Source organism: Pinus tabuliformis, chromosome X (assembly GCF_031772625.1).
Source record: "Pinus tabuliformis cultivar Carrire ecotype Pingquan chromosome X, CPIR1, whole genome shotgun sequence".
NCBI lineage: Eukaryota > Viridiplantae > Streptophyta > Pinopsida > Pinales > Pinaceae > Pinus > Pinus tabuliformis.
Window position 1 is genome coordinate 365858837 of NC_142308.1, and position 27064 is coordinate 365885900.

General features: G+C 41.6%; 1 protein-coding gene across 4 annotated transcripts in view; it reads left to right on the top strand.

The window, feature by feature from the left end:
• The window catches only part of PUB49 (plant U-box 49), a 143087-nt gene extending 117340 nt beyond the window's left edge, over positions 1-25747 (top strand). Inside the window, exons 10-12 of one of the 4 annotated variants that reach the window (XR_016264123.1) lie at positions 24527-24640; positions 24745-25095; positions 25447-25747. Coding sequence is in view for 2 of the 4 variants with exons in the window: in XM_089446870.1 (XP_089302996.1) it covers positions 24527-24640; positions 24745-24954 (324 nt within the window). In the remaining 2 variants the exon portion in view is untranslated. Of the gene's footprint in view, positions 1-24526; positions 24641-24744 lie in introns of all 4 variants that reach the window. The other 3 variants (XR_016264124.1, XM_089446870.1, XM_089446869.1) reach the window with 3 other exon arrangements.
• The last annotated feature ends 1317 nt before the right edge of the window (positions 25748-27064 follow it).

Consider the following 27064-nt stretch of genomic DNA (forward strand, 5'->3'; position numbering starts at 1 on the left):
CTTCTCATGGCTTGCCAACAACGTCGCATTTGTTGGTTGTTGAATTCCATCATCAATAGTCTCCTAAAGGTCATTCTATTTCAACAACAAGGTAAGCCTTGCCTTTCAATGTAGGAAGTTAGTTGCTCCATTCCACCTATCCTCAAATCTCAAACTTGTTGCTGTTGTCTCTAGATATGATAATTATTGCCTTGTGTGAAGTCCTTCTAGTACACACAAGATAAAATAAATGATGTTGGCTTATAGATATGCTAAGATCTCCTCATGCATCTATGCTTCAGTCCTGTGAAACACCCACAAAAAATGTTTTTCTGCCAAACCTCTGACTGGTATGGTCTCCCTCTCTCCCTCTGAAGAATGAACTTCTGCCAAACTCTTGACTAGTATGGTCTCCCTCTCTCTCTCTCCCTGAAGAATGACCTCCGCCTAATCTCTATTGGCAAATTTGGTAATGCTCTTGGCACTGTCCTTCATATCCCTACGATTTTTTTGGTTGCTATATGACTCACTTGTCACTTGTGCCCTCGAAGGACCCTCATACAACCATTGTATGCCCTTGGATGCTTGGTGGCTTACTTAGCTGTTATGTTTATGTATGGCTTCGTACCACTATACAACCACTACCTTTCTTGTCTCTCGCGCATTCGTACGACTGTCTACCCCTACATAGCTCTGGCGACACGATCCTTTGGAGGCTGCATGCACTGACACTCCTGTGCGATCACTGCATGCGTTGACACTCTTGTGCTGCTACTGGCTATAGCGAATGTCTTGATCGATTGCACTTTTTACTTTTTTCACGTGGTTTTGAATGGTTGGTTGCTCGATTCTTGGCGGCTATCTTTTTTTATTTTATTGTTTTTTAACTTTTACTTCAACCTTGTATGGATTTGTCTTGTCCATGCGTGTATGTACGGAAACAACGATACTTTTCCTTGCTGGATGTACTTTGTGCCCAATTTGTAGTGGTTTGTTGTACTCTGTCTTCTTGGTCGCTGACTTTGCCCATTGACTATGTATGACCATGACTCCTCCATCTACTATGTATGGCGCACGATCCTTCACCTTTGTCGATCTTATATGACTAGATATTTGTCCATACCCTATGCTATTTTTAGAGATTGGTTTCACAGAAATAAGCTTTGATATTATGTCAATTTTCCAGCCCCAACAACCTGGCTAATTATTTCCTAGTAGGTTATCAAACAAATCTACTGGATAAGAAAACACAACAGAGATTTTAACACAAAGTATAGATAACAACAAAAACACCAAAGTTCTACCTTTCAAAGTTCCCTGTTTGATTAATAATAGTCTAGAACATACAAGGGCTTCCTTACTGGGATAATGGCCCTCTGAGGAAAAGTACAAATACGACAAAGCCTAGAAGTGATCCATTCGATAAAACCCTTTGCAGATCTTTCTTTCGATCTTGCTTCATTGATCCGGATCGTTCTCCCTTGTTGCTCTTTGCACTCTTCCTCAAACCTTGCACACTTGGATGAATGCCCGTCTCCACCTAAGCACTAACATCTCACTATCTCATTATCTCTTGTGCTCAAGATGTGTCTTCTCTGTTAGCCTAGTCTTCCTTTTATAAGTTTGATTTATTGACCAAATCCACAACCCTAATCTGCAAAGTGATTGGCGATTGAGATTATATCTCAACATCACTTGAGATCAACAATTGAGATTCATGTAATTCACTAATGCAAATAACCTTTGAATTTCATTAGATTAACTCATTTTATCCTATAAAAGTCAATTACTTTGATAATTAACATAATTGCTAAGGTAAGGGTCAATTAGAAGATGTCTGCACATTTAGACACTTAGACTTAGCATAAGTACTGCACAATGTTACTAACATGAATAAGAGCAACATAGTTGGAGGCATTATAAATGATGATCTATACAACATTTGTGTATCCTGCTCATGATTGGATGCATCTACATATTTGAGAAACACAACTCCATGTGGCAAGAAATGAGGAAATTAATTATGGTGTGGGACTTTTAATTGGTCCATCTCTTTGACGTGATGGTACATTCTTTTTTTCTCCACGAATCTCTAAGTGTTGTCAATTCATCATTTATTTATTTGACTTCATTTTGCAAATATACCCCCCTTGGCGCATGAAAATTAGGGCCTTTGAAGCTTGAACCGCATGCAATGATGGCAACAGACAATGGTTATTAATAAGGGGAGTGGGTAACATTGAAAGGAATGTTTGCTTATGAGGTTATTGAAATTTTTTACACCATGTTTGGGCTGCTTCATGAGATTTGGGATACATGGTGTATGTTTAGCCCCTAGATGATCCAAGATGGATTGGCGCATGGGAAATGGTTTGTGATAGATTTGCACAGTGGAGACATCTTGCCCATAGATTGCTTGACCTAAGATAATTGTTGACTTGGTATTCTTCCCTAGTGTGTTGGAGTTCTCTTGATAGCTTGGGTGATGTCATTTATGATGGTCACATGGAAAGGTTCACTTGCTTGGAGAACACCCTACTTGGGAGTAGTATTGTGCATCTTGGAGGACATCAGGTCCTAGATAGCATGGAGTTACTTGGATTCTTGTTTGTAGGCTTTGAGTTAGCTTGGGGATGCTTGTGATGTGACAATGTATTTCCAGGGGCTACTGACCCAATGGAGTACGTGGCTTAGGAGGATTGATGGAGTCCATGGAAGCTTGTGATGGAGGGGTGTGAACACCCTTTGTATAGCTACATCATCTTGGAGCCCTTATTGTATATGACATTGCCTCAGAGCATGATGTGTGTACTTTGGAGTGGAGTGCTTGTGTTGGCCTATAAGTACTTATTGTAGTTTGCTTATAAAGGCTTAGGCATACATTTTATTGTTGGCCTCCCTTACCTCCCATATATACATATAGGATGGAGAGAGTCATCCTTGTTCATCATCAACATACTATTCTCTTTGTCCTTGTCTTCTTGGAGTGATTCGTTAGGGTTCATCAGGAAAACCTAGAAGCTATGGAAGGGAAAGTGGACATCTTGGTTGGAGTTTGCACTTGTGACACTCTTGTGACTGGGGCTTACTCTTGTGGAAGAGAAGTTGGAGATGATCATTCATACTTCATTCACTTATTCTTATATTCACTCTTGTATGGAGATGTGACCTTGGAAAAGAGTGCACACTAGTTTTCTCTCTCATTCTTGGTCTTCATATTTATGCAATCCCTCTCTCATGAGTCACTAGTTTTTTTTTGTCTTCTTGGAGTATCTTGGTGTTGATTTGGGGTAGCATCGGATGTGCTCTAGCCACGAAATTTGGTGGAGAGGTTGGGGCACATGGGATTTCCAATACCCAGAAAGGGTTTGGGCAGATTCTAAACAGATCAGAAGATATTAAAATAATAAATATTTTTAATGAAGTCCTTAAGTCTAAACTTAGGGAAAATAAAATATTAATGTGTATTAATATGAATCTGTGTTAGAGTGGTCCAAAAGACATGGATCAAGTCAGATTTAATCTTAGCCATTGATTAGGGACTTAATCTCGGCCGTTGAGATGTCAACAAGAAAAGTATAAGAGGAGGCTTGAAGGTCACTTGGAGAATACTACACCAGGATGATTAGTCATTCTATTCTCTGGAGCGGGGTTTGCTAAGAGAGATAGAATCAGTGATCGGGAGAGCAGCTGAGGGGCATTGAGTACAAAGAAACAGAGAAGGCAGAGATGTGCCGGGAGAGCAGCGTAACAACCAAAGAGAGTGACGCAGAGCCAGCAAGGGCTCACGTAGGGCCAAGAAAAGGCAGCGAAGAGTTGCACAGAGCACTAGAGAGGCCAACGTGTTTGACACAGAGGCCCAGAAAGTTGACGTAGGGCCTCTTGGGGCTAACGCAGGCCAAGAAAGCCAGACGCAGGGCCAGCGTGAGATAGAGAGGGGCTGACGCAGGGCCAGCGTGAGATAGAGGGGGGCTGACGCAGTCCAGATTGGGTAGACGTTGGGGTTGCAGAGAAGTTTTATGCTGAAGGGCTGCTGGAAGGATTTTTCGGGGTTTTAGCCAGGAGATTTCTCTCAAATTGTGAGGTATAGCTGCTTGAAAATTCTCTGTTGGGTAGGCCAGTTTCGGCACCCAGATTGTACTTTGATATTGCTTAATAAGAAAACCCTCAGATAGCTGCACTGGTTTTCCCGCATTGGGTTTTTCCGGGGACATTGGTCCAAAAATAATGGTGTCATGTGGTGTGTTTGTTCTTTGTTTCTTTTAGTTGCTAATCTGTAATATGTTGAGCATGCACTGGTGTTTATTTTCAGTGTTTACTTTGTAAATAATTTGTTAAAGAAAAATAACAAGTAGGTAGGAATAAATCAGAAAATGTGCATGAAGGATTTCTAAACTAAGTAAACTTAGAAACTTCAACATGGTACCAGAGCGTGATTGCAGATCATAAGAGGACTAAAATACATCAGTCGAGTGGAGCAATAGCAGCAGAAAACAGCTGTCCCTAGGTGACAAAAGCTATTTCTAGCAGCGCAGAAGCCAAGGAAGTGTGACGCAGTGCTAGCTAGAGCCATGCAGAAGAAGCCGGGAACTGCGCAAAGCCTCAGAGAGGCCATCGTTGCTGACGCAGAGGGCATCCTAGGGCTGACGCAGACCCATCCGGGGTGACACAGAGCCAGCGTGAGGTAGAGAGGGGTTGACGCAGTTCACAGAGAGGCAGTTGCTGGGGTCTAGAAGGCTGCAGGAATATTGCAGAGTGGAGCTGGTGAGGTACTGTAGTCAGAATAGTACCTGACAGAGCAGGGCCAGAGGAGTTGTTACCGAGGGTTTCTAGCCGAGGAACCCAGATTAGAAGTGCAGTTGCACAAGACGATCAGAGTAGGGGGCATCTTGACAAGCGGCAAAAGGATTTCCAGGAGGGAAATCAGGATTCAGAGGAAGTCCAGAAGAGAACTTCTGGACGGGAAGTAGAGACTCAGAGGAGTCGAACAAAGAACTTCCAGGAGGGAAGTAGAGGAGCGTCATGGCACTACACGGGGTAAGAGACCAGGATAGACTGGATGGAGCATCGAACTTCGCAGTCTGGAAGGCCATAATCTTATCAGTGCTTGACAGGAATTGTGTCAAGATCTTCACCTTGAAGGTAATAACTATCCCAGTCGACCCCAATGATAATGACAAGTACGAAGAGGCGATGGCGAGGGCCAAGTGCATTATCCTTGACAGGGTCAAGGATCATGTGGTACCACATAGCCGAGAAGGAAACGACAGTTGAGATGTGTGAGGCTCTTAAGAACTTGTACCAGCATACTTTTGTGCAAAGAAGAATGCTGCTCGAGAACTAGATGAGGTCGTATCAGATGAAGAAGGGTCAACTGATTGACACCTTCCTCGGAGGACTAGATGAGGTCCGAGACTAGTTGACTGCTATAGGAGCGACACCGGATCAGGAACTTATGGTGAGGATAGCCTGAATGTTGTCTTAGAGGATTGGGAAGTGTTTGTCCAGAGTATCCTAGGCAGAGGGACTCTCCCACCTTGGGACGAGATGTGGGCAGCTCTTCATCAAGAAGAGATCAAACGGCAGTCGAAGATAGGTAGCAGCAGCAAAGGGATCAAGGTCAAGCAGGAGGAGGAGGATGTGGCCCTAACATCTGAGTGAAAGCAGGAGAATGGAAGAAGAAAGATCTCTCCAAGATCAAGTGCTTCCACTGTGGGGAGATGCGTCATTATGCGACCCAGTGCCAAAGGAAGAAGAGTAAGGGAGAGTCTTCCGAGACTAAGGCAGCGCCAACACGGGTAGAGAAGGAAATTTTGATAGACAATGATTGTGCCATGAGTGCACACGCACCACTTGAGCAGAAGTGGGGAGACATTGAGCTATAGTCATGCAGACTACAGGCGATGAGGGGTAGGATCCTCGAGGTACCCAGCCTCTTGGATTAGACCTTGCTACGGGAGCCTCGACGAGGCGTAGCAAGACTGGCTGAGTGGGTAGAGACGGAAGCAAATGGAGCGGCAAAGAGAGCTACAGTGCAGGAGTCTCGAGACAACGCGGAGCTAGCAGGCTGCAGCAATGCAAGAGGCACAGGAGTGTTGCACCAGTGTAGGATGGCACAAAGAAGCGTGCAACGGTGCGAGATGCAGGGAGTTGTTGCAACAATGCATAGGTCAGAGAGGGAGCACTTGTTAGCGGTAGAGGAAGCTTTAGCGTCAGTGGGTGTTTCTAGCCCAACAATGATCCGGATTTAAACAGGAACGCAACAAATTACAGAGATAACCATATACATAAAGATGCAGCGGAAATAATACTTCATTTCATTAACGTAAAATACTGAAATATGCTTACAACCAGAAATAGAAATAAACCAGCTAGGGCGATGGTAGCTTATCTCTGAGAAGAGATGTGGTGGCTACATGCCTTTGAATTGTTCTAAAACTGTGTTACAATGAGGCTCGAAGGCCTATTTATTGTTGAGAAACAATGGAAAACCCTTCACATCCCAAAACCTAATCCTAGAAGATGAAACGCCAAATTGTGGGCCCCGTTTGGGTAAATTGGTACATCAATTTCCCGGGGTCGTAACTTTGGCATACGATCTCCGTTTGACGCGTACAATAGCTCGTTAGAAAGATCTACCCGAGCACTACAACTTTGGGAGACAACATGAATCATGTTGCTCCAGATTTCCCAAAAAATGTCGTTTAGGGCCTCAAAACGGCTCCGGAAGTTCAGGACCCGAAAAACTGCTAAAAATAGTAAACTACTACAATTTAGGAAATTGAAAAAGCTGAAAGAGACAGTTGTGGGGCTCCAAATGGGATAGGTGGGTGGCCACCAACATCCACCTGGATCATTCCTCCCCCCTTAGGAAGCAATGGTCCCCATTGCATTGAGTTCCTCCCTGAGATGAGGAAGCTTCTGCTGAGCTGGGTCTCTGGTGAGTTGTTCTGCAATCTCTGATGTGTCCAGAAATGGTGGGAAGCATGGTCGACGACGGTCCACATTGAACACTCGGCGCAAGCCAAGGAATGGAGGAATGCTGTGTTTCAAAGCATTGTTGCCCATAGCCTTGGTACTAATGTTTTCAAAACCGTTTTTGAAAACCGGTTACCGGTCTAACCGGCCGGTTAGCAAGGGCGTCGGTCTAAACCGGCAAAAAAACCCGGTTCAATCGCCCATTTCACTAAAATTTGCCCTAAACCGGTGCTAACCGGCCGGTTTAGGACGGAACCGGCCGGTTTTGTATCAAACCGGCCGGTTAGAGGCATGCCCACCGTGTAATGCAAAAAGTGTATGCGGACTGTGTTTTAGGGGTTTTGGGGGGAAACTAAGGGTGTTTTCCCTCCAAAAACACCCTCTCCAAGCCTTTAAGAGGCCCCTCTCACTCTCATTTGTCTCACACAACTGTTTTGGAGTGTTTGTGAGTGTTTGTGAGCTTGGAGAGTGTTGAGTTTTTGGCATTTGCTGAAGTAGTCATCTTGGAGTTGGAGTTGGAGCTATTTTGGAGATAGTGTGTAGCTGTCAGTGGAGTTGCCATCTTCAAGAGGAGGCTAAGGAAGCTAGTTTGCATTTCCAGGTAAGGATTTGCACTTGAAAATTCCTTATTTGACTGTTGTCCATGAATTAATTTTTTTTTATGTGTTATAAACTTCTCACTTCTATGATCTACCATCCAGGGAGTCATCATGCCTCCAAAAGCCAGAGATACTGCATGGGCTCATTGTGATATGATTGATGGCAAAATGATCTGCAAATATTACCAAAAATCCATTCAACGAGGGGGTATTAACAGGTTCAAGCAACACTTGGCTGGGATAGGAGGCCATGTAAAGCCATGTGGAGCACCAAATGAAATAATAGGGCATATTAGGGCAGAATACCTTCAGAAGTTTGAGACTCAAGTCACTGAACCAATAGAGAAGTTTGTGACTGCAAAGTTTGGGAGTCGAGACTCAACCAACTGAGTTTGATCATGATGACTGAGACTCATGAGAAGTTTCAACTTCAAGTGATAATGTTGATCACTATTATAGTATTGCTATTATCATATATGTAGAGTCTAGACTGAAGTCTTGTAGTAGGCCACTGGCCCCATAGTTTGTAGGCTTTGTTTTTGCACTCTAGAGGTCATTTAGAGCCTCATTGTTTATGTATTTTGTCGATGATATGTATTGCACTCGGTGCCATTTTGATATATTCACCTTTACATGGTATATAAATGAGCAATCTTTGCATATTTTGTCTCTATTGGCTTGGAATCATGCTTTTAAATCTTAAAAATGGTTTTTTCCATTAAAAAATAATTATTTAATGTATTTTTCTAAAACCGCTTCGTTTAGACCAAACCAGTCCCGGTTAGACCGGTTCCGGTCGGTAAACCGGTTCATTAGGTGGACCGGTCCGGTCACCGGTTCCGGTTTTAAAAACATTGCTTGGTACTGGTGTAAGGACCATGTCAGAGTGGTCTGAGTTTCTGATGGGTTCTGGTAAGGCGTTCTCTCTGCAGATGTAACCAAACTTTTTCGCCCACCTGAAACTTGTGTGGTACCCCTGTGGGTGAGGAGAAGTTGTTCCTGTGTCTTGTCATGACTGTATCCCTTTGCTGCTGCTGCTGCGTGGAGGAACCTTTTGCAGGGGTCATGGATGTAGCAACGATCTTCCCCTTACTTTGGGAGCGAACCAGACAGAAAATAAATTTCCTAGTCTACGAGATGAGCTTGATGCTTTTCTTAGCAGTGATCAAAGAGGTGGCAGTAGGTGGGGCTACCTCCAGTATCCTGTATAATGAATTATCCAAAGAAATAATGACAGCGCGAGGGCTTGACTCATACACAGCATGTCGCCTCCACAAGTATGGTTGGCCTAGTAATACATCACAAACATCCAGAGGTGTAACGTCACACAATACCTCGTATTTGAAGGGCTTGATGCTGTAGGGAAGGCGGCACTGCTGGCGAACTTTGAGATCTCGTCCTTCATGAAGCCATCCGATACTGTACGGCTGGGGGTGTGGTGTAGTCGGTAGGCCCAACCGCTTCACGACCTCTGCTGAAATGAGGTTCTTTTGGCTGCCACTGTCGACAATGAATTGCAGCGGCGAACCCTTCACCCACATCTGAGTGGAAAAGACGCTCCCCCTCTTTTGGATCTGTAGGTTCATTCTTCTGGATCTTGGCAGTGGCAATAGTTGCGCTGGGATCCGCATCAATGATCTGCTTCCCTTTGCCATTCCCCTTGTCAGGTTCTGGCTCAGGGTCAGAACATGCATCTGATTCGGAAGCCTTCAACTCGGCCACCAGCGATTGCTTGGTCCGACACTCACTTGTGTTATGAGTGGAACTCTTGTGGAACTCACCACACTTTCCTGTGTCCTTCTTCGGCTTCGTGGTATTGTTCTTTTCTTGCGGCTTCGACGGGTTGTCTTGGGTTATCCCGCCTTGGCTTTGTCCTTTGGGCTTCGGATTTGCAGATCCAAAGTCTCGCTTCTTCTGTTTGAACTTTTGCTCGATTTTGACAGCGTATCAGTATGCTGTGCTGAGTGAGGAGATGTTCAAGAACCCCATCTCTTCCTGGATGTATCTGTGTAGGCAGCCGCGGTATTTGAGTACCAGATGCAACTCAGAATCTTTGATACCCAACTGTGTGCGAAGGGTATGAAAAATGTTTGTGAACTCCGGCACATCTTGGTCTCGTCCCTGCCGCAGTGTGGTCCATTTGATGTATTTGTCCTCATAGCTTCCAACAGGGTAGTACTGCTCCTTGATGGCATCCCGGAAGTCATTCCAAGTGGGTGCGGCTGAAAATAGTGAGCCTGTACTTTCATCCTTCTGCTCGCAATAGGTTTCCCACCAGTCCTTGACGTGGGGGGCTGCTTTGAGAAGAGCGAAAACAATCTTTTCCCGATTTGAAAATTCATGAACAGAAAAATATCCATCTAGCAGATTTAACCATTTATCTACGGCATCTGCGTCTATTTGACCCTCGAAGATGTGGATTTCAAAATTAACTTGTACCTTAAACGGTGTGGCGTTTCCAGAGTAGCTGTTGGAAGCCAATGCGTCGCCTCTGGGTAGCCGCTGAAGGATCTGTGCAAAGCTATCCATCATCGCGTTCCTTTGCCGCTCGAGGGCTTCTTCGAGCAAAATTTTGATAGGATCTCCTGCTCCCTCGTCTCTCTTCTCATCTGCCATGGGAGGCCGTCAGGATTTGCGAGGCTGGTCTTGCAAAGGTTCGACCAGTTCAAGCCCTAACTCCTTATATCCCGACCTCGTTGGGGACATGCAAAGAAAAACAGAGAAAAAGCAGACCGCTCCGATACCACTGATCCGGATTTAAACAAGAACGCAACAAATTACAGAGATAACCATATACATAAAGATGCAACAGAAATAATACTTCATTTCATTAATGTAAAATACTGAAATATGCTTACAACCAGAAATGGAAATAAACCAGCTAGGGCGATGGTAGCTTATCTCTGAGAAGAGATGTGGTGGCTACATGCCTCTGAACTGTTCTAAAATTGTGTTACAATGAGGCTCGAAGGCCTATTTATTGTTGAGAAACAATGGAAAACCCTTCACATCCCAAAACCTAACCCTAGAAGATGAAACGTCAAATTGTGGGCCCCGTTTGGGTAAATTGGTACATCAATTTCCCGGGGTCGTAACTTTGGCATACGATCTCCGTTTGACGCGTACAATAGCTCGTTAGAAAGATCTATCCAAGCACTACAACTTTGGGAGGCAACATTATTTCCCAAAAAACGTCGTTTAGGGCCTCAAAACGACTCTGGAAGTTCAGGACCCGAAAAACTGCTAAAAATAGTAAACTGCTACAATTTAGGAAATTGAAAAAGCTGAAAGAGACAGTTGTGCGGCTCCAAATGGGATAGGTGGGTGGCCACCAACATCCACCTGGATCAAACAGGGAGGTTAGTTGGGAGATTAGTTACTTACTTCTCAGTAATTAAGTTGCAGTGCAGCAGTGGGCAACGCGATGCAACATAATGAGAGGAGGTGCAGTGTAGATGCAGTGTTGGGAGGAAGGACCAGCAGCATCACGGATGCAGAGGGAGCTGTCGTACATATGCAACAGTGGCAGTGGCAGAACTATGGGCAGCTGTACAGGATGCAGTAGTGCAGAGGATGTTGGGCAGGAAGGCCTAGCATCAACACAGGTACCGATGCCGGATGATCAAAGTAATACTCAATGAGGAGTATTGCTAGAGCACAGTCCTCACTAAGAGAGAGTGTTGATTTGGGGTAGCATCGGATGTGCTCTAGCCACGAAATTTGGTGGAGAGGTTGGGGCACATGAGATCTCCAATACCCAGAAAGGGTTTGGGCAGATTCTAAATAGATCAGGAGATATTAAAATAATAAATATTTTTAATGAAGTCCCTAAGTCTAAACTTAGGGAAAATAAAATATTAATGTGTATTAATATGAATATGTGTTAGAGTGGTCCAAAAGACATGGATCAAGCCAGATCTAATCTTAGTCGTTGATTAGGGACTTAATCTCGGCCGTTGAGATGTCAACAGGAAAAGTATAAGAGGAGGCTTGAGGGTCACTTGGAGAATACTACGCCAGGATGATCAGTCATTCTATTCCCTAGAGCGGGGTTTGCTAAGAGAGATAGAATTAGTGATCGGGAGAGCAGCTGAGGGGCATTGAGTACAAAGAAACAGAGAAGGCAGAGATTGTGTCGGGAGAGCAGCGTAGTAGCCAAGGAGAGTGACGCAGAGCTAGCAAGGGCTCACGCAGGGCCATGCAGAGGCAGCCAAGAGTTGCGTAGAGCACTAGAGAGGCCAGCGTGTTTGACGCAGAGTCCTAGAAAGCTGAAGCAGGGCCAGCGTGAGACAGAGGGGCTGACGCAGGGCCAACGTGAGACAGAGATGGGCTGACGCAGTCCAGATTAGGCAGACGGTGGGGTTGTAGAGCAGTTTTGTGCTGAAGAGCTGCGGGAAGGATTTTCCAGGGTTTCAGCCAGGAGATTTCTCTCAAACTGTGAGGTATAGCTGCTAAGGAAATTCTCTATTGGGTAGGCTAGTTTCGACACCCAGATGGTACTCTGATATTGCTTAATAAGAAAACCCTCAGACTGCTGCACTGATTTTCCCGGATTGGGTTTTTCCAGGGACATTGGTCCAAAAATAATGGTGTCATGTGGTGTGTTTGTTCTTGTTTCTTTTAGTTGCTGATCTGTAATATGTTGAGCATGCACTGGTGTTTATTTTCAGTGTTTACTTTGTAAATAACTTGTTAAAGAAAAATAACAAGTAGGTAGGAATAAATCAGAAAAAGTGTATTAAGGGTTTCTAAACTAAGTAAACTTAGAAAATTCAACACTTGGAAGCCTAGGGATAGGGTTTATCCCTTGAAGGGAATGAAATTAATGTTTTGTGATAAAAGACTAGGGTATATTTGGTGGAGAAGAAGATAAGCGAACGTTTTGCCTTGGAGGACTTGTTGGAGTGATTCTTGCATGTTGTAGCTCCTTGGTTGAGCTAGGGTTTTCATTGTTTTCCCTAGCTAGGGTTTTGGAGAGCTGGTGGTTTGTACTAGCCTTGAGAGAAGGCTATGGTATGTACATGAACTTCATCTTCATCATATTAAAGAAATTTTAATGTCCAAAACCTATGCAATTTCCATATTTGATCTTCAACCACATATGTTCTTCATGTATTGCTATTTACAGCTATATATGTTATGATGATTTGACATAAGTGAAAGGACAATTTGTGAAGTGTTTTGATGCCACCATTGAAGGGACTATATTGCTGCTGCTATATCTTATATTTTACTGCCGCAAAAATGGATTTTCGGATCTGGTTTATGTGGGATAAGTTGCCCTAAAGGGCTGAAACTTATCTAGATGGTTTGGTATCTTTTCTCCTTGGATTTCCTAGAAGATTTTGGTGTTAGAAAATGAAATATTGTATCTTTTCTGCTGCTGTTTTATAGCCTATTTGATAACAGACCTAAGGCTGAAAATTCACATGGTTAAGATACGGGAAACCTCTTGTCAAAGAGGTAAAATTTCTGTTTTGCATTAATTGTGGTCTATTTGGAAATTTCAATAAGGAATATTTGAATGATACCACCATATATCTATGTATTGGAAAGTTGCTTCCTCCATTTGCTATCAATGGTGGGCTGAGAACTAGGGGTGGTATAGGTTGCTAAAACCCCATCAATTTTCTTAATCCTTGATGGAGATCCATCATCAACTGGAGATGGAGGAACGAATATAAAGGGATCCTTAAGGGGGAAGTGGAGGAGGATTCATAACTAGGGTTTACATTGCCACTTTCGTTTTCATGCATGGGGATCTCGCCTTCCTGTCTCAACATGCATTTGTTGTATTGGTGGCTTTGTCAGAACAACTTCAACAATGGCTCACATTTGGGATTTTATATCATCCGGTAATTTTTGACATGGTTTAACTTCATGTATGCTTGCAAAGCGACATTTCACTCTATGTATTCCACCCTCGTTGATTTCCTATTGACTCTGGTTGTGTACATTTTTCCCATGAACCATTTGGCAATGGTTCCATACAGGGTCTTTCAAATTCTTAGGAGCCATGAGAATAGATTTCTAACAATGGAAATAAATCTGCAACCAAAAAACCCTACCCTTATTTGCTAGAAAAGTGCAAGTTGAAGAGAGACAAGGAGGGATTGAAAAAAATTACCTCTGAGAGGGCACACAGATTCAATTTGAAATCACGTCCACACCTGTAGATGATATGTAGACTACCAATGTAGATACTATATTCACTGAGACCAACCCACAACACTGACAAATCAATGCTAGTCTCACTTTGACTTAACTTTCTTTCCTATAACTTTGAAACCTCCAAGTAGTCACGTCTCACAACACAAGTGCTCGATCAGAAGTGAGTCAAATAATGGTGTTCTTCATCTTTAAATAAACTAGGATTAGGGTCTATGTTGCAGGAAACATACCTCCCCCCTTTCATACTAGTCATGTTTCTGTATTGAAATGCTAAAACACACTTGAAATGTGTTCTAGTCTGTACGAAATGCATTTCACATAAGTGTTGAAGAATCAAGGGAAATTAGGTGTAGTGTGATTCTTCTTGACTGGATAACAATTTTGTGAACTCTTTATACTTTTTCTTGTTAGCTTAATCTTCTCCGTTTTCTTATTAATGCATCTTGCTCTATAAACAATTATAAAATCAAATTAACATAATTTAAATAATTAAAAATACATGTCGAGATGACAAACATGAGGAAAATTGTGGACTGTTACATTTATAAAAAATGACGAGAGAAAAATGAAGAAAATTGTTCGCAATTACGTTGAAGAAAATTGTCAACAATAAGCTTTGAGGACAAAGTTTTTGAAGGAAAAGGCAACGTTACGAATATAAATTACATGAAATCAAATAAAAATAAATAATGTAAATAATAAATAAACAAAATAATGATTATGTTAAATAGTCATTAGTTAAAGTGAAAAGGCATGTCTAAAAGACATGCCTAGTCACGAAAAGACACCTGCGTAGGTATATATGCAGGTCCCCATTGTAACATTCATCATCACTTGTACATTTTATATATATAATAAATTATTATTACAAATACTCCTGTGTATTTTTATGTTTAAGTCAACAAGCTATCGGGTTTGTTGCTTCATATATTCAGAAGGGGACATATACTTGATAGATTTTGAGATGTAGTGGACTTGCTTTCTCCTTGAAGACTTGATGGCTTGCCTTCGTTAGATCTTGATGTTCTTCAAGTTGCTTTCTCCAAGTGGACTTGCTTGATGATGAAATGTGCTTGATGGCTTGTAGCTTGATGTAGGTCCTCCTTTGATTTGCTCTTTTTGCTTTGTAGTCTTCCTTGATGAAAGATAGATGGTAGACCTTCTTGTCCTTGAAGTGATTGAGACTTTTTGGCTAGATGCTTCAACTTTTGTAGATGTCTTGAGATATCTTTCCTTGATGAGTCACCTTATGAGTGTTCTTGAGATGCCCTTCCTTGATGTGTCACCTTACCTCTGATACCATGTTGAAGAACCAAGGGCAATTAGGTGTAGTGTGATTCTTCTTGACTTGATAACAATTTGTGAAGTCTTTATACTTTTTCTTGTTAGCTTAATCTTCTTCTTCTTATTATTAATGCATGTGTGTGTACTGCATCAAACTGCTACCAAAAACATAAGAACGAGAACACAAGATGTTGGCTCTCTGCCAGGGCCAAAACCTCTCTTCTCTTAAGAGGAAAACCCTTTAGTAAGTTTCTCTTATTGAAGCTTCTTATTGATCAATGCCAAACCCTAGACCCTTGACTAGAATGTCCTCCAAGCACAAGTCAAGTCCTTTCTCCTTTTTGCACTTTGTTCCCCAACACTTAGTCTTCCTTCTTCCGACACTTTGTCCTCTTTCCATCTGTTGTTAGATCTTAATACACTTACTCTAGAAGAGATACCTTGAATGAGACTCTTTACTTATAATGATCCCTTCCTTCTCTTCACCAACCAATGAACTTGTATGACTATAATGGGAGGGATGTTATACCAGTAGAGACAACCTCCTTCTCTTTGCACGTGTGACTGTGTTAGGCTTTAGAACAACCCTATTACCTTCGCTTTTCTTCCTTACTTCTTCGCTTGGGTGGGAGGCCCTTTAGGCCTATGTTCTAGCCCAAACAAAGATGAATATAGGACTGTTATGTTGCTGCGGTTATGCCTGTAGGAATGCTTCTGTTTCTCGCACGTGTGACTGTTTTCTACCCTAGAAAACAGTCCTCTTGACTTCGGTCTAGGCTTCACCTTCTTCGTTGCACTTGGAGACCTCTTCTTCGTCCTTCGTTACCCTTTACTTGCCTCTTTTACTTTGCAGATTTCAGAGAGATGAGTATGTTATCTTTAGAGGAGTGGACAACCTCTATATATAGAGGATTGTCCCTCCTTTAGGCCGACTTGCTGTCTTAGCTTCGGTTGGCTTCTTTTGATGGTGTCTTTGCTTTGGAGGAGACTTGACTTTGCTGGGAGGAGTATTCTTTGACTCTTATACAAACATATACATGATGCATCATGCCCTTAAGGTCTTCAATATTTTCTTTTGACTATTTGACTCACCTATAGCACTTTAAGTCTTTAACATGTGCTAGACCTAATTCAATGAACAAGAAACTCATTGGCATATATTATAAAAATAATATTTCTTTTCTTGAATAAAGGAACGAGGTATAGCTAAAAACCCTTCCAAAAATACACAAGAATATAATGACCTCTTCAAAGCAATTGATCCACTAACTAACCTCAAAAACGTGTGATAACTCTCTAAATGTGGACCCCCATCAGGTATAAGAGAAATCACTCTATTGGTGCTATAAATCCACATAAATTTTACGTACATCTTTTAGAAACCATGGCTTTAACTTGATGAAGAAATAAGGCAACTCCAAAAATTGTCCCCACACGTGTTGTACGAATCTTCATTTGAAAGTGGCTCCACATGTAGCTCATGTTGAATGGCACCACTAATTCTTGCATGAAGACATGTTTCCATAACAAAAGGTGGTTCTTGGATGATGTCACCCCAAAGTGTTGTACGACACCTTGCTGATGTAAGCTTGAATCTTCTCAATTAAAGATGGCCCATACTGTTGAAAAATGTAACTAGGTTTGGTCACAATGAAATGTATTTATCAAAAGAATGAAGAAAATCTTTTTATTATTAATATTATGACTTATTAAAGCATGGGTTTCATGCTTGGGTCATCATGTTTTAGGTCAAAGTCCCCATTGAGGACTTCTAGGATTTGTTCTGAGTCAGTAGAGTCATTGTCCATTCAAAGAGACCCTTCTTGGGCTTTTGAATCATGTAAAAAGAATTAATATTGAGTAAAATAAGCTATATGTGACCTCCACACCAAGTCGGCCTCAAGGAGATCAAGTTGGCCTCAAACTGGGTAATTCGACCTCACCAGAAGCCTATATATTGGAGTAGTTCGAATTCATTTGGAGCAATTCACTTTCTCTCAAGCAAGTTCGATATCTAGAAGAAAGAGCTGGAAAAGTGCAAAGTAAAGAAGGAAGGCAAAAGGAGTGCGAAATTGGAGAAAGAGGAAGGAAAAGGCAAAATCGAAATTTTGGGCTCTCTCTCTCTCTAAGGTGGATTCCTCTAGGATATCAAAGTCTTTCTTGTCTAGTCAAAGTTGTTGCTGCTACTACTACCAGTTGTTGGGTTGAAGCTGCTATTGCAAGTTGTTGCTAGTTGTTGGGTCGAAGTCGCTATTGCAAGTTGCTGCTTCTAGGTCGAAGTTGCTATTGAAGGGTTATCATATGCAAGAAGGAAGAAATCGCTGAATTGGTGTGGATGAAACCTGGGTCTAGGTCAAGAGTCTTGGATTATCTCAAAGAAGTTATTAAGGAAGAGTTGTTGACTAGGTTTTCCCCTAGATAGGGGTTTTGCCCTCGCTGTCTGCCTATTAGCCAAAGGATTGTGGTGACAGGAGATTGAGGGCCGTCTTCCATGAGATCGATCAAGTACATTCTAACTAATAATGGGCAGGGAGTAGTTCGAACCAAGACCCACTTCCTCTACTCACACCTACATTTGTTGCGGAAGATCGATCAACCTTGAACCTTGGATAATCAGATAATTTGTTTTTATGTCCAAACTTCGATACATTGCTACAGGGGGAAAGGCTATGGAATTTTTATGGAGAAGGATACAAGGAAAGTGATGGATATAGATCTATTTAGGGACTCGATAAACTTTGATATCTAAATATATATGGTGTCTTTGTGCTATTGTTTTGGTAATTGCTTGATGAACTAAAAGATAAAAGAAGAATATAAAGATAAAATTAATCACAAGTAATTATCTATATAAGAAAATCTTTCTACCTTTCTAATTTTCTAACACATACCATGTCCAACTCATGTAAAACAAGTCGTTGCATGAGTTAAAAGAATGTGACATCAAGCCATGGCGAGGGGAGGCAAGAAATTGTGTCTCAAAATGAAGGCTCCATGCATGGCTCATAAATAAATAATTTGGGGCTAAGAAGGTTGGCTTACTCAATCCGTGGAATCCTTAGCATATGTTCTCTAAAATGATGTCACCCCCATACAATGATTAGTTCATTTAGTCGACTTATAATACTTTAATAAGTGGGCATACATATAGTTATCTTCGTTGTATGGTCTAAGGTGCATGAAGGGGTTGGCCCATTATTAAAATAATGCTTGGTTTACCTCAATGTATTTGCCATTCTCCAAACATACGGGTAAAACAAAGTAGTAAAGGCTTGAAGGGGATGATCCCATTATATAATTCACCTCTTCATCTATTTCTCATAATGTAACTTTATGGTAGCCATCCATCAAAGGTAAATGTGTAATGGATTGATGATTGGGATGGCCCCATATAAAATAATAATAAATTGCCTCGACATATGTGCCAATTAGGGGTATGCTCCATAAAGGTTTTGTAGCATGAAAAATAGAAGTGATATCCCCTAGTAAGCCCCACTATAAGCCAAAGTCATAATAAGAGGGGACCATGTGTTACACCGTTCCTAGTGACAAACACCATCATAAACTAGAATCACACCATGTCACTTTTGATCCATCAATATGAATAGCTATCAAGGTGTTCCATGTGAAAATTCTACAAGAGGATCCCCTACTATAGTAAACTGATGTTACTTCTCCTACTTGTTAATTCATGCAAGTTATTTACTGTGCTCTACAACAAATATCGAAGCAAATACATCTATAGCCTTCACTCAATTAACATATATGCGGAAACAAAATACTGAGTAAGAAAGAAAAATACAACACATAGGACACAATTATTTTTGGACAAATAGTCCCTGGAAAACCCAATGCGAGAAAACCGGTGCAACAGCTCTGAGTGTTTATTATTATTAAGCAGTAGCAAATTCTGAATACATCACCGAATACCTCACAGGGTGATTAAGTTACAGAGATAAATATTGGTAGAAGCTTTGTGAGTTTTGCCTCACACAATCACTGAGAAATCCTGGCTAATCCAACCCCAAACTGAATACCCCCAGAATGTTTTGGCTGCCTCTGTGTTGTCTCTGCGCAGTGGTTGTGTCAACCCAACGTCAAGCTCTCTGTGTGTTGCGTCACTTCTCTAGTCGGTCTATTTGTTGCCCAGGAGATTCGATTTCTGCCTCCCGGTCTCACACCCCGGCTCCCGACTTCTGAAATTCGAATTCCTCTACAGATTTCACTCCTCTCTCTCCCTCTGCGCTGGTTCTGCGTGGCCCTTCTGGCCCTGCGTCAGCCTCTGCGTCAAGGCTTCTGGATCACTCACTGCCTCTCTTTGTTGATGTATCTCCCATTGAGAATCGCTCTTCGGAAGCTGCTATCCTTGCCCCTCAACTGCAAGAGATTTCCTTAATCGATTTTTCCTCTTGAGAACTTCTCACTTCAGAAAATCGATTTTCTCTATCTCTGTGTGTGTTTTCCAAATGACCCTCAAGTCCCTTCTTATATCTTCCAGTTGGGCAACCAATGGCCTAGATTAAAACATAATCAAAGGCTCGGATTGTTTTGGCTTGATCCATGGCTTTTATAGAAGTTTCACCCTTGATTAGATTAATACCCATTAATATTTTAATTTTCCTAAGTTTAGACTTAGGAACCCCATTAAAAATATTAATTATTTGAATAAAATCACTTCTAGGTGGAATTTCCCAAAACGCTTTCTAGGTTCTTTGGAATACCTGTGCCCAAGCCTCCCTACAAAATTTGAGACTTAGAGCACATCTGATGCTATCCCAAATCAACACTCCCTCTTAGCGAGGAATGTGCTCTAGTAATACACTGCCTCTCTGCATAGTGCTCTGACTCTGAAGCATTGTCTCTGGGTTGTTGATATCTGACCTGTTGTCCACCAACCACTGCGTTGCTGCTGCTACTGTACTGCTGCCTTTGACACTGCTACTGCCAATGCTACTACAACTCCCTCTACATCCGTGCTACTGCTGGTCCTTCCTCCCAACACTGCATCTGCACTACAACTCAGTTGCTGAGAGAAGCAACTGAAAACACCCAAAACTGGACAAGTATCTAACAGATACACCTCGATGCCGAAATCCTGACTGTTGTTAGTCCCATGCTGCCTCTGAAGCCACTGCATTGTTGAAGCTCTGCACTGTGCCTCCCTGCACTGCTGCCTCTCTGCATTGCGCTGCTTAGTCTCTAGCTCTTTTAGTCACTGCATCTGTCGAATAAACACTTCATGGCACCAACTAAAACTCCACCATCCCGCTACTACTGATCATGGGCTCCCATAGCAAGGCGACGATCCAAGAGGTGGGCTCCTCAAGGATCCTGCCCATCTGCAGTCCTCCTGAGTACAACTCTATATCAACCCACCTCCCTCCTGGAGGTATCTCGACTGTCATGGCGAACTCCTCGTCGATCTTCGCAACTGCAACCTTAGGATCATGCTTCTCATCCTTGTCCTTTTTCTTCAAAGGACACTGGGATGCATAATGGCCCATCTCGCCACACCTGAAGCACTTCACCTTGGGGATGTCCTTCTTTCGTCTCTATTGCCCCTTGCTGCCCCTTCGATGCAAGGGCTACGTTATCCTCTTCCTCCACTTTGGGCTTCGACCCATTGCTGCTGCTGCTCCTGTCAAGTTTGACCTTGAGCAAGTCTCTCCTCAGCTCTTCCTGTTTTAGAGCTTCCCACATCTCATCCCAATTTGGCAATGCTGCTCTGCCTAGGATGCTCTGGACAAATATTTGCCAATCATTTAAGATGGAGTTCAAAGCTAGTCTCACTAACTCCGAGTCCTGAGGTGTATGTCCTGCAATTGATAGCTCATCATGGGTCTCCTTCAGTTTCATGAGGAATGGATGCACATGTTCCCCCTTCTGCATCTGAGTAGATCTCAGCTTCTGCTCTAAGAACATCTTCCGCTGCTTGGAAGATCCCTGATACAATGTGGCCAAGGCATCCCACATCTCCTTAGCGGTCACTTTGCTTCAACGTGGCATACCACGTGATCCTTGACTCCATCCAGGATCATCCTCTTCACCCTAGCCATCTCAATTCTATACTTCTTCAGCGGATTTTCATTCGCTGGGACAACTACCACATTATCAATGTACATCTTGAGGGCATGCTCATCTAGAAGGAAAATCATCCTAGCCTTCCAGATGGTATAGTTGGAAGCTTAGTCCAACCTGTCCTAATCCCTCAAGCCATTGGTTGCCATATCCTCCGAAAACTGTCGAACAGCTCCCACTTTCTCCCTACTGCGTAGCTCTTAGGCTGCCTTATGCACTCCCTGATGGAGCTGGTAAGCTGCTACTCCTCTGCTGCTCAACAATTGAGAAATGCTGATTTCCTCGACAAGAAATCACTGAAGAAGTATTCCCTCACTATGCTCTTCTTCTTTCTTCTGACGACTTTTAGCCTGACAAAACTACCCACTGAAAAATCTGCATCCCACCAACTACTCCTCACGCTGAGACTCAGCGCTACTCCCTTTGCCATGACAAAATTCGATTTGGAAGCTCTTTCTCTCCGTCAACTCACTCGAAGAGAGACTACCTCGAATTTTCGAGCCTCCAGCTAGAATTGCGCAACCCCTTTGGGGTTTCGACTTGCTGCCTCCTGCAGCATTTCGATTTCCCCTTTTGCTCAACATTGGGGTTTCCGGTTCTGCTCTTCTTGTCTCACTTGCTCTAGCTCTGATACCATGTGAAAATTCCACTAGAGGAACCCCTACTGCAGCAAACTGATGTTACTTCTCCTACTTGTTAATTCATGCAAGTTATTTCCTGTGCTCTACGGTAAATATCGAAGAAAATACATCTGTAACCTTCACTCAATTAACATATATGCGGAAACAAAATACTGAGCAAGAAAGAAAAATACAACACATAGGACATAGTTATTTTTGGACAAATAGTCCCCGAAAAAACCCAATGCGGGAAAACCAGTGCAGCAACTCTGAGGGTTTATTATTATTAAGCAGTAGCAAATTCTGAATACATCATTGAATACCTCATAGGGTGATTCAGTTACAGAGATAAATACTGGCAAAAGCTTTGTGAGTTTTACCTCACACAATAATTGAGAAATCCTGGTTGATCCAGCCACAAACTGACTACCCCCTTGCTTTTCTAGCTGCCTTTGCGTTGTCTTTGTGTCAGCCCAGCGTCAAGCTCTATGGGTGTTGTGTCACTTCTTTGGCTGGTCTATCTGCTGCCCAGGAGATTCGATTTATGCCTCCCAGTCTCACAACAAATTCCTCTACAGATTTCAAACTCCTCTCTCTCCCTCTGCGATGGTTCTGTGTGGCCCTTCTGACCCTGCGTCAACCTCTGCGTCAAGGGTTTTGGATCACTCACTGCCTCTCTCTGTAGATGTATCTCCAAATGACAATCTCTCTCTCCGGAAGCTGCTATCCTTGTCCATCAATTGCAAGAGATTTCCTCAATCGATTTTTCCTCCTGAGAACTTCTCACTTCAGAAAATCGATTTTCTCTATCTCTATGTGTGTTTTCCAAATGACCCTCAAGCCCCTTATTATATCTTACAGTTGGGCAACCAACGGTCTAGATTAAAACATAATCAAAGGCTCAGATCATTTTCGCTTGATCCATGGCTTTTTCTAGAAGTTTCACCCTTGATTAGATTAATACCCAAGCCTCCCTGCAAAATTTGAGGTTTAGAGCACATCCAATGCTACCCCAAATCAACATTCCACAAGTGAGATGCATGAGTGCCAGGCTAGGCTAACCATGAACAACATTCTCCAATGATATATCATAGCATCAAAAAGCATCTCAGAACCATCAATTAAGGCATCAAGTGAAACCATAAACTCATAACCCGAAAGCTCCATCAACCAAAGATGTGCAACCATGAAGAGAGAACCAAGTCATGACAATCCATCAGAAAGGAGCAACAGATCTCATTGTATCCAAAGCACCAACTCAAGGAAGAAAAGCATCATCTCTGAGCTAAATAAGAATGTTTAAACTCAAGTTCATCAGCAGCCCAATATGCTATCTTGAAGATCCTGTCAGGTGATGAAAATCACAAAAATTACCTTCTGCCATATGAGGGGTAACAGGAATTGTATTCATTCTATGGTTGTCCTCTCAACTGTCTCCATTGTAATTTGTAAACTCTATTGCTTGAAGCTCCAAAATTGTCTAAAGTTGCTCTACCGCTGCTGAAAGTGCGATTTTGATGCTCTAAAATTTTCTCTTGTGCTTATCATTGATGGAATGGTTTTTTAGGCTTTTGCGAGGGTTGGCATACCTTAAATTGGTGGGGTAATGCCCACCACTATTCAGATGTTAAAAGAAAAGAATGTGTGTGTGTGTTTTTGTATCCCAGAGGAACCCAGCAGCCCGCCTGACACGTAACTACTAGTAAGCCTCTTGGGGTCTACAGCCTGCCCTCCTCTCCGTAAACTGGGTCACAGACAGGGGATTTAAACTTTGATCTCTCAGTTTTCACATTACTTCGATCACCAATTGAGCTGCCCCACTGGGATGTGTGTGTATTTAAAATTTAATTATGTCTGTTTTTAGTGCCCACAGGGGGCTTTTAAAATTATTTATATTTATGTTTTTAGTGCCCACAGGGGGCTTCTTTTACAATTATTTATATGTATGTTTTTAGTGTCCCTCCCAGAAGTCGCCTGTGGGATTGGGGGGATGGATGGGTGTCCCTGTTTGCATGGGATGTGCCTGGACTACCCATTTTGATGGAGGATTTCCCATGGCTGTCCTTTGCCATCCCCTGGAGACTGGGATGCCAGTGAGTGTGAAGCCCACCGATCCTTCTTATCTGGCTAGCAGGGAACGTGGGGTATACTTTCCCATGGAGCATTAAATATAATCCAATAAGCGGCTATCTTCCTTACAGAGATTCTGCATCTCATTGAGGCTTAAAGTTTCTTAATTTTGACCATCCTTGTGCTCAATTTCGGATTTTGTTAATTCATCTAAATTTTTTCTCTAGCTTACATTACAGATTTGATTTATAAATGCAGCAAAAGAGGTACAGGGTGGGGAGGATTCTTACACTTTTCTGCTATTCTGTTAATTTGAGGAAATTGTTCCTTTTGAAATTTGCACTGTGCTGTTTCATTTATTTATTATTGAATTTATATTTCCTGTTTTCCAATTTTGTAAACAGGGAATTACAAATCTAGTATTTTATAAGTTATTTACTAGTTTGATTTGCATCATTCTTAGGTAGTTTGTTACCCAGTTATGTATGCTAGCTTCTATGCCACATTTCAATAAAATATGGCACCCTGTTATCATATTTTCCTCCAGTCTTATTCACATATAAGATCATTAAGTTGTTGGAATATATGGAATACTCTCAACTGATTATGATTCATCAAACAAACTGTAGGATCTAGAATTTGATTTAACGATGGAATTTTAGATGCTTCTGATATGACTCAGACAGTAGATGATATTTAGCATATAACTGATTTTTTTTTCGTTTCTTTTTGATGCTTTATATGCAGGAAGAAATTAAAATCAACAGAATAACCATTTTTGTTAATCCTTACAATGAGCCAGATGAGGAAGAAGAAAAGAACACAGAGAAGAAAGAGGAGGAACTTGCTGATGTTGAAAGTGTAAGATTTTTTGTTTTCAGAGTGTGTTGCTTTTCCTATGGTCATGGAAATAAAATAAATATGCAATACTGTGAATTTTTTAATTTACATTGTCTTTCTTTCAGGAAAGAGTTGGATCTTGGTATAGCAATCCAAATTTGGGAGGTGCACCTTCTGCTACTGGTAATGGAGTTGGAAAGTATTTAAAGGCAAGAACAGCTGAGCAGCCTGTGGAAAATTCTCCTTCAGAAGAACAGAAGGATGAAAATGGTTTTAGCAAGAGAAGGAAACTGACGAGCTCCAGAACAGAGTTCAAGGATTTTTCAGCATGGTAACCAGTAAGCTTGCTAGGAGCAAATTATTTAAGGCGCGGAGAAGTCAATGTAGCTGGGATGTAACAATAATGATGTAATCTTTTCACAATGGAGGCCATTATATGTCTATCAATGATTGGCTGCAAGAATAACAAGTTTCATGTGTGTTTTTATATCAATATTGCTCCAAAATTTGTTCCTAAGCATCTTTTAAAATTAAGTTAATCCATTTATAGTCATAATACAAGTCTGAAGAGTGGACGTTGTATATTAAATTGCATTTAAATAGCTTCTGTTACATCGTATCTGTTTTGTCAACGGCTATGATTTTATCAGCATATTGAGCTGTTCTTCAGAGTAGTAGATATAAAAAGCTTCTAATGTTGTTTCGTTGATATTTCTCTTCATTAGTTTGGAGTCTTGGACATCTCTTATTGTGTTTATTTCAAGTACCTCATCATGTATTTAGAGGAACTCTCATATGAATGGTATTCTAATCTCAAAATGATGCAGGAGCATCTAGATTTATGTCCTTTTGAGGCAATGCAGAGGATCACTGATGGAGTGAGAATGCAGAATGAGAGGCATGTATGAAGGTGCATGATGAATGTCGGCGTGCAGAAGAAACAAAAGGAGCATGACAGTCTGCAGGAAGAATAATAGCTGTGCACATGATTTGAAATGGACTTGGACAAGACAATGGTTGTAACACTTAATACCTAAGTGCAATTCAGCAATTAATGAGGGTAGGAAAACATAAAGGGCAATGCAAAGGTGAGCAATTGATTGAGACAGAGGAGAGGGAAAACAAGAATTCAGTAAAACTTAAAAAATGAAACTAGGAGAGAAAAGTCTCTTGGCCTTTCCATTACACCCTATCTCTCTTGTATCTTACTGTAACTTTACTTTCGAAGGGCTTTTCTTTTTGGCTGGCCAAGAGAAGAGGATGTACAAGAGCCATTCACTTCATTGTAACTGGAGATTTCTGAAATGAAAATTGAGCAGCCATTCAATGCTGTTTTTTTCCTTTCATATCTGGAAATCAGTGTCTGTGTGATGGGATTTCTCTGTGGCTGTGTTAGTTGCTATGCTTGTTATTGGTGTTTCTCTATATTTGAAATGCTGCCTGTGGTTATTGTAATGGTTTGGAGATGCATTTAGAACTCTAATTCTATTAATTTCACTTATAGTTTTATTCCCATTAGTTTATGGTGGATGCCAACAGCTCTGTATTAGCAATGACCCATTTCTTTCTGAATTTGAAATCAATGGCTGTGGCAATTGCTTAGCTATGTTTCTAATTATGAACATGAAGAGCAACAAATCTTGTGACTATTGAAGCCATACATAGTGATTGATTCTTCTCCACAGCCATATTCTTCTATAGCTTGTACATAGCGAGTAAACAACACTTGAAGGCCATACACATCCGAACCATGAGGGTGCAATGTTTTCTTGGTGTTTGAGGCTGTACGAGGAATGTACGCACCCCTGGGTTTCGATCTGTGCTCTGAGAAGTGTGTCATCTCTCCCTTTGGTATTGATTGGTTGGCTGAAGACAACAATTGAATTGATTAATTAAGCCAGAAATGCATTGATTCTTATTTCTGTTAATGTTGTGTCTCAAAGTCCAACACTTTTTATGTTTGTTTATTGGGTTGTCTTGTATCAAAAGTTTGGCACGTCATTTCTTCATTTCATTCTCTCAATTATTGCTTTATTGTTGGAGTAGCAATGGTAATTGGATGTTGTTCTGAAATTGAACTTACATGTTTCAATGATGCGTCACATTTACATGAAGGAGAGTATTGATGTTGTTTATTGATGCCACAGAAAGTTATTACATTTGTGGTTGAATTGACAACAATACACAATTGAAATGATTCCTCTGAAATTGAAGAATAGTCTATTGTTGATTGCTATAGCAGTATAATAAAGGCTAGTGGTCTATATCCATATGTATGCCGATGCTTGAAACGTAAACATTGAGGACAGCATGAGCATCTCTGTTATGTATTACACTGGATTAGCATGCACACATACAGACACAAATGCGCGCATACATATATCTGAATTGTTTAAGAACCCCTCTTGTGAACAGAATTGGCATTTGGCCTCCATAATTCAAAGT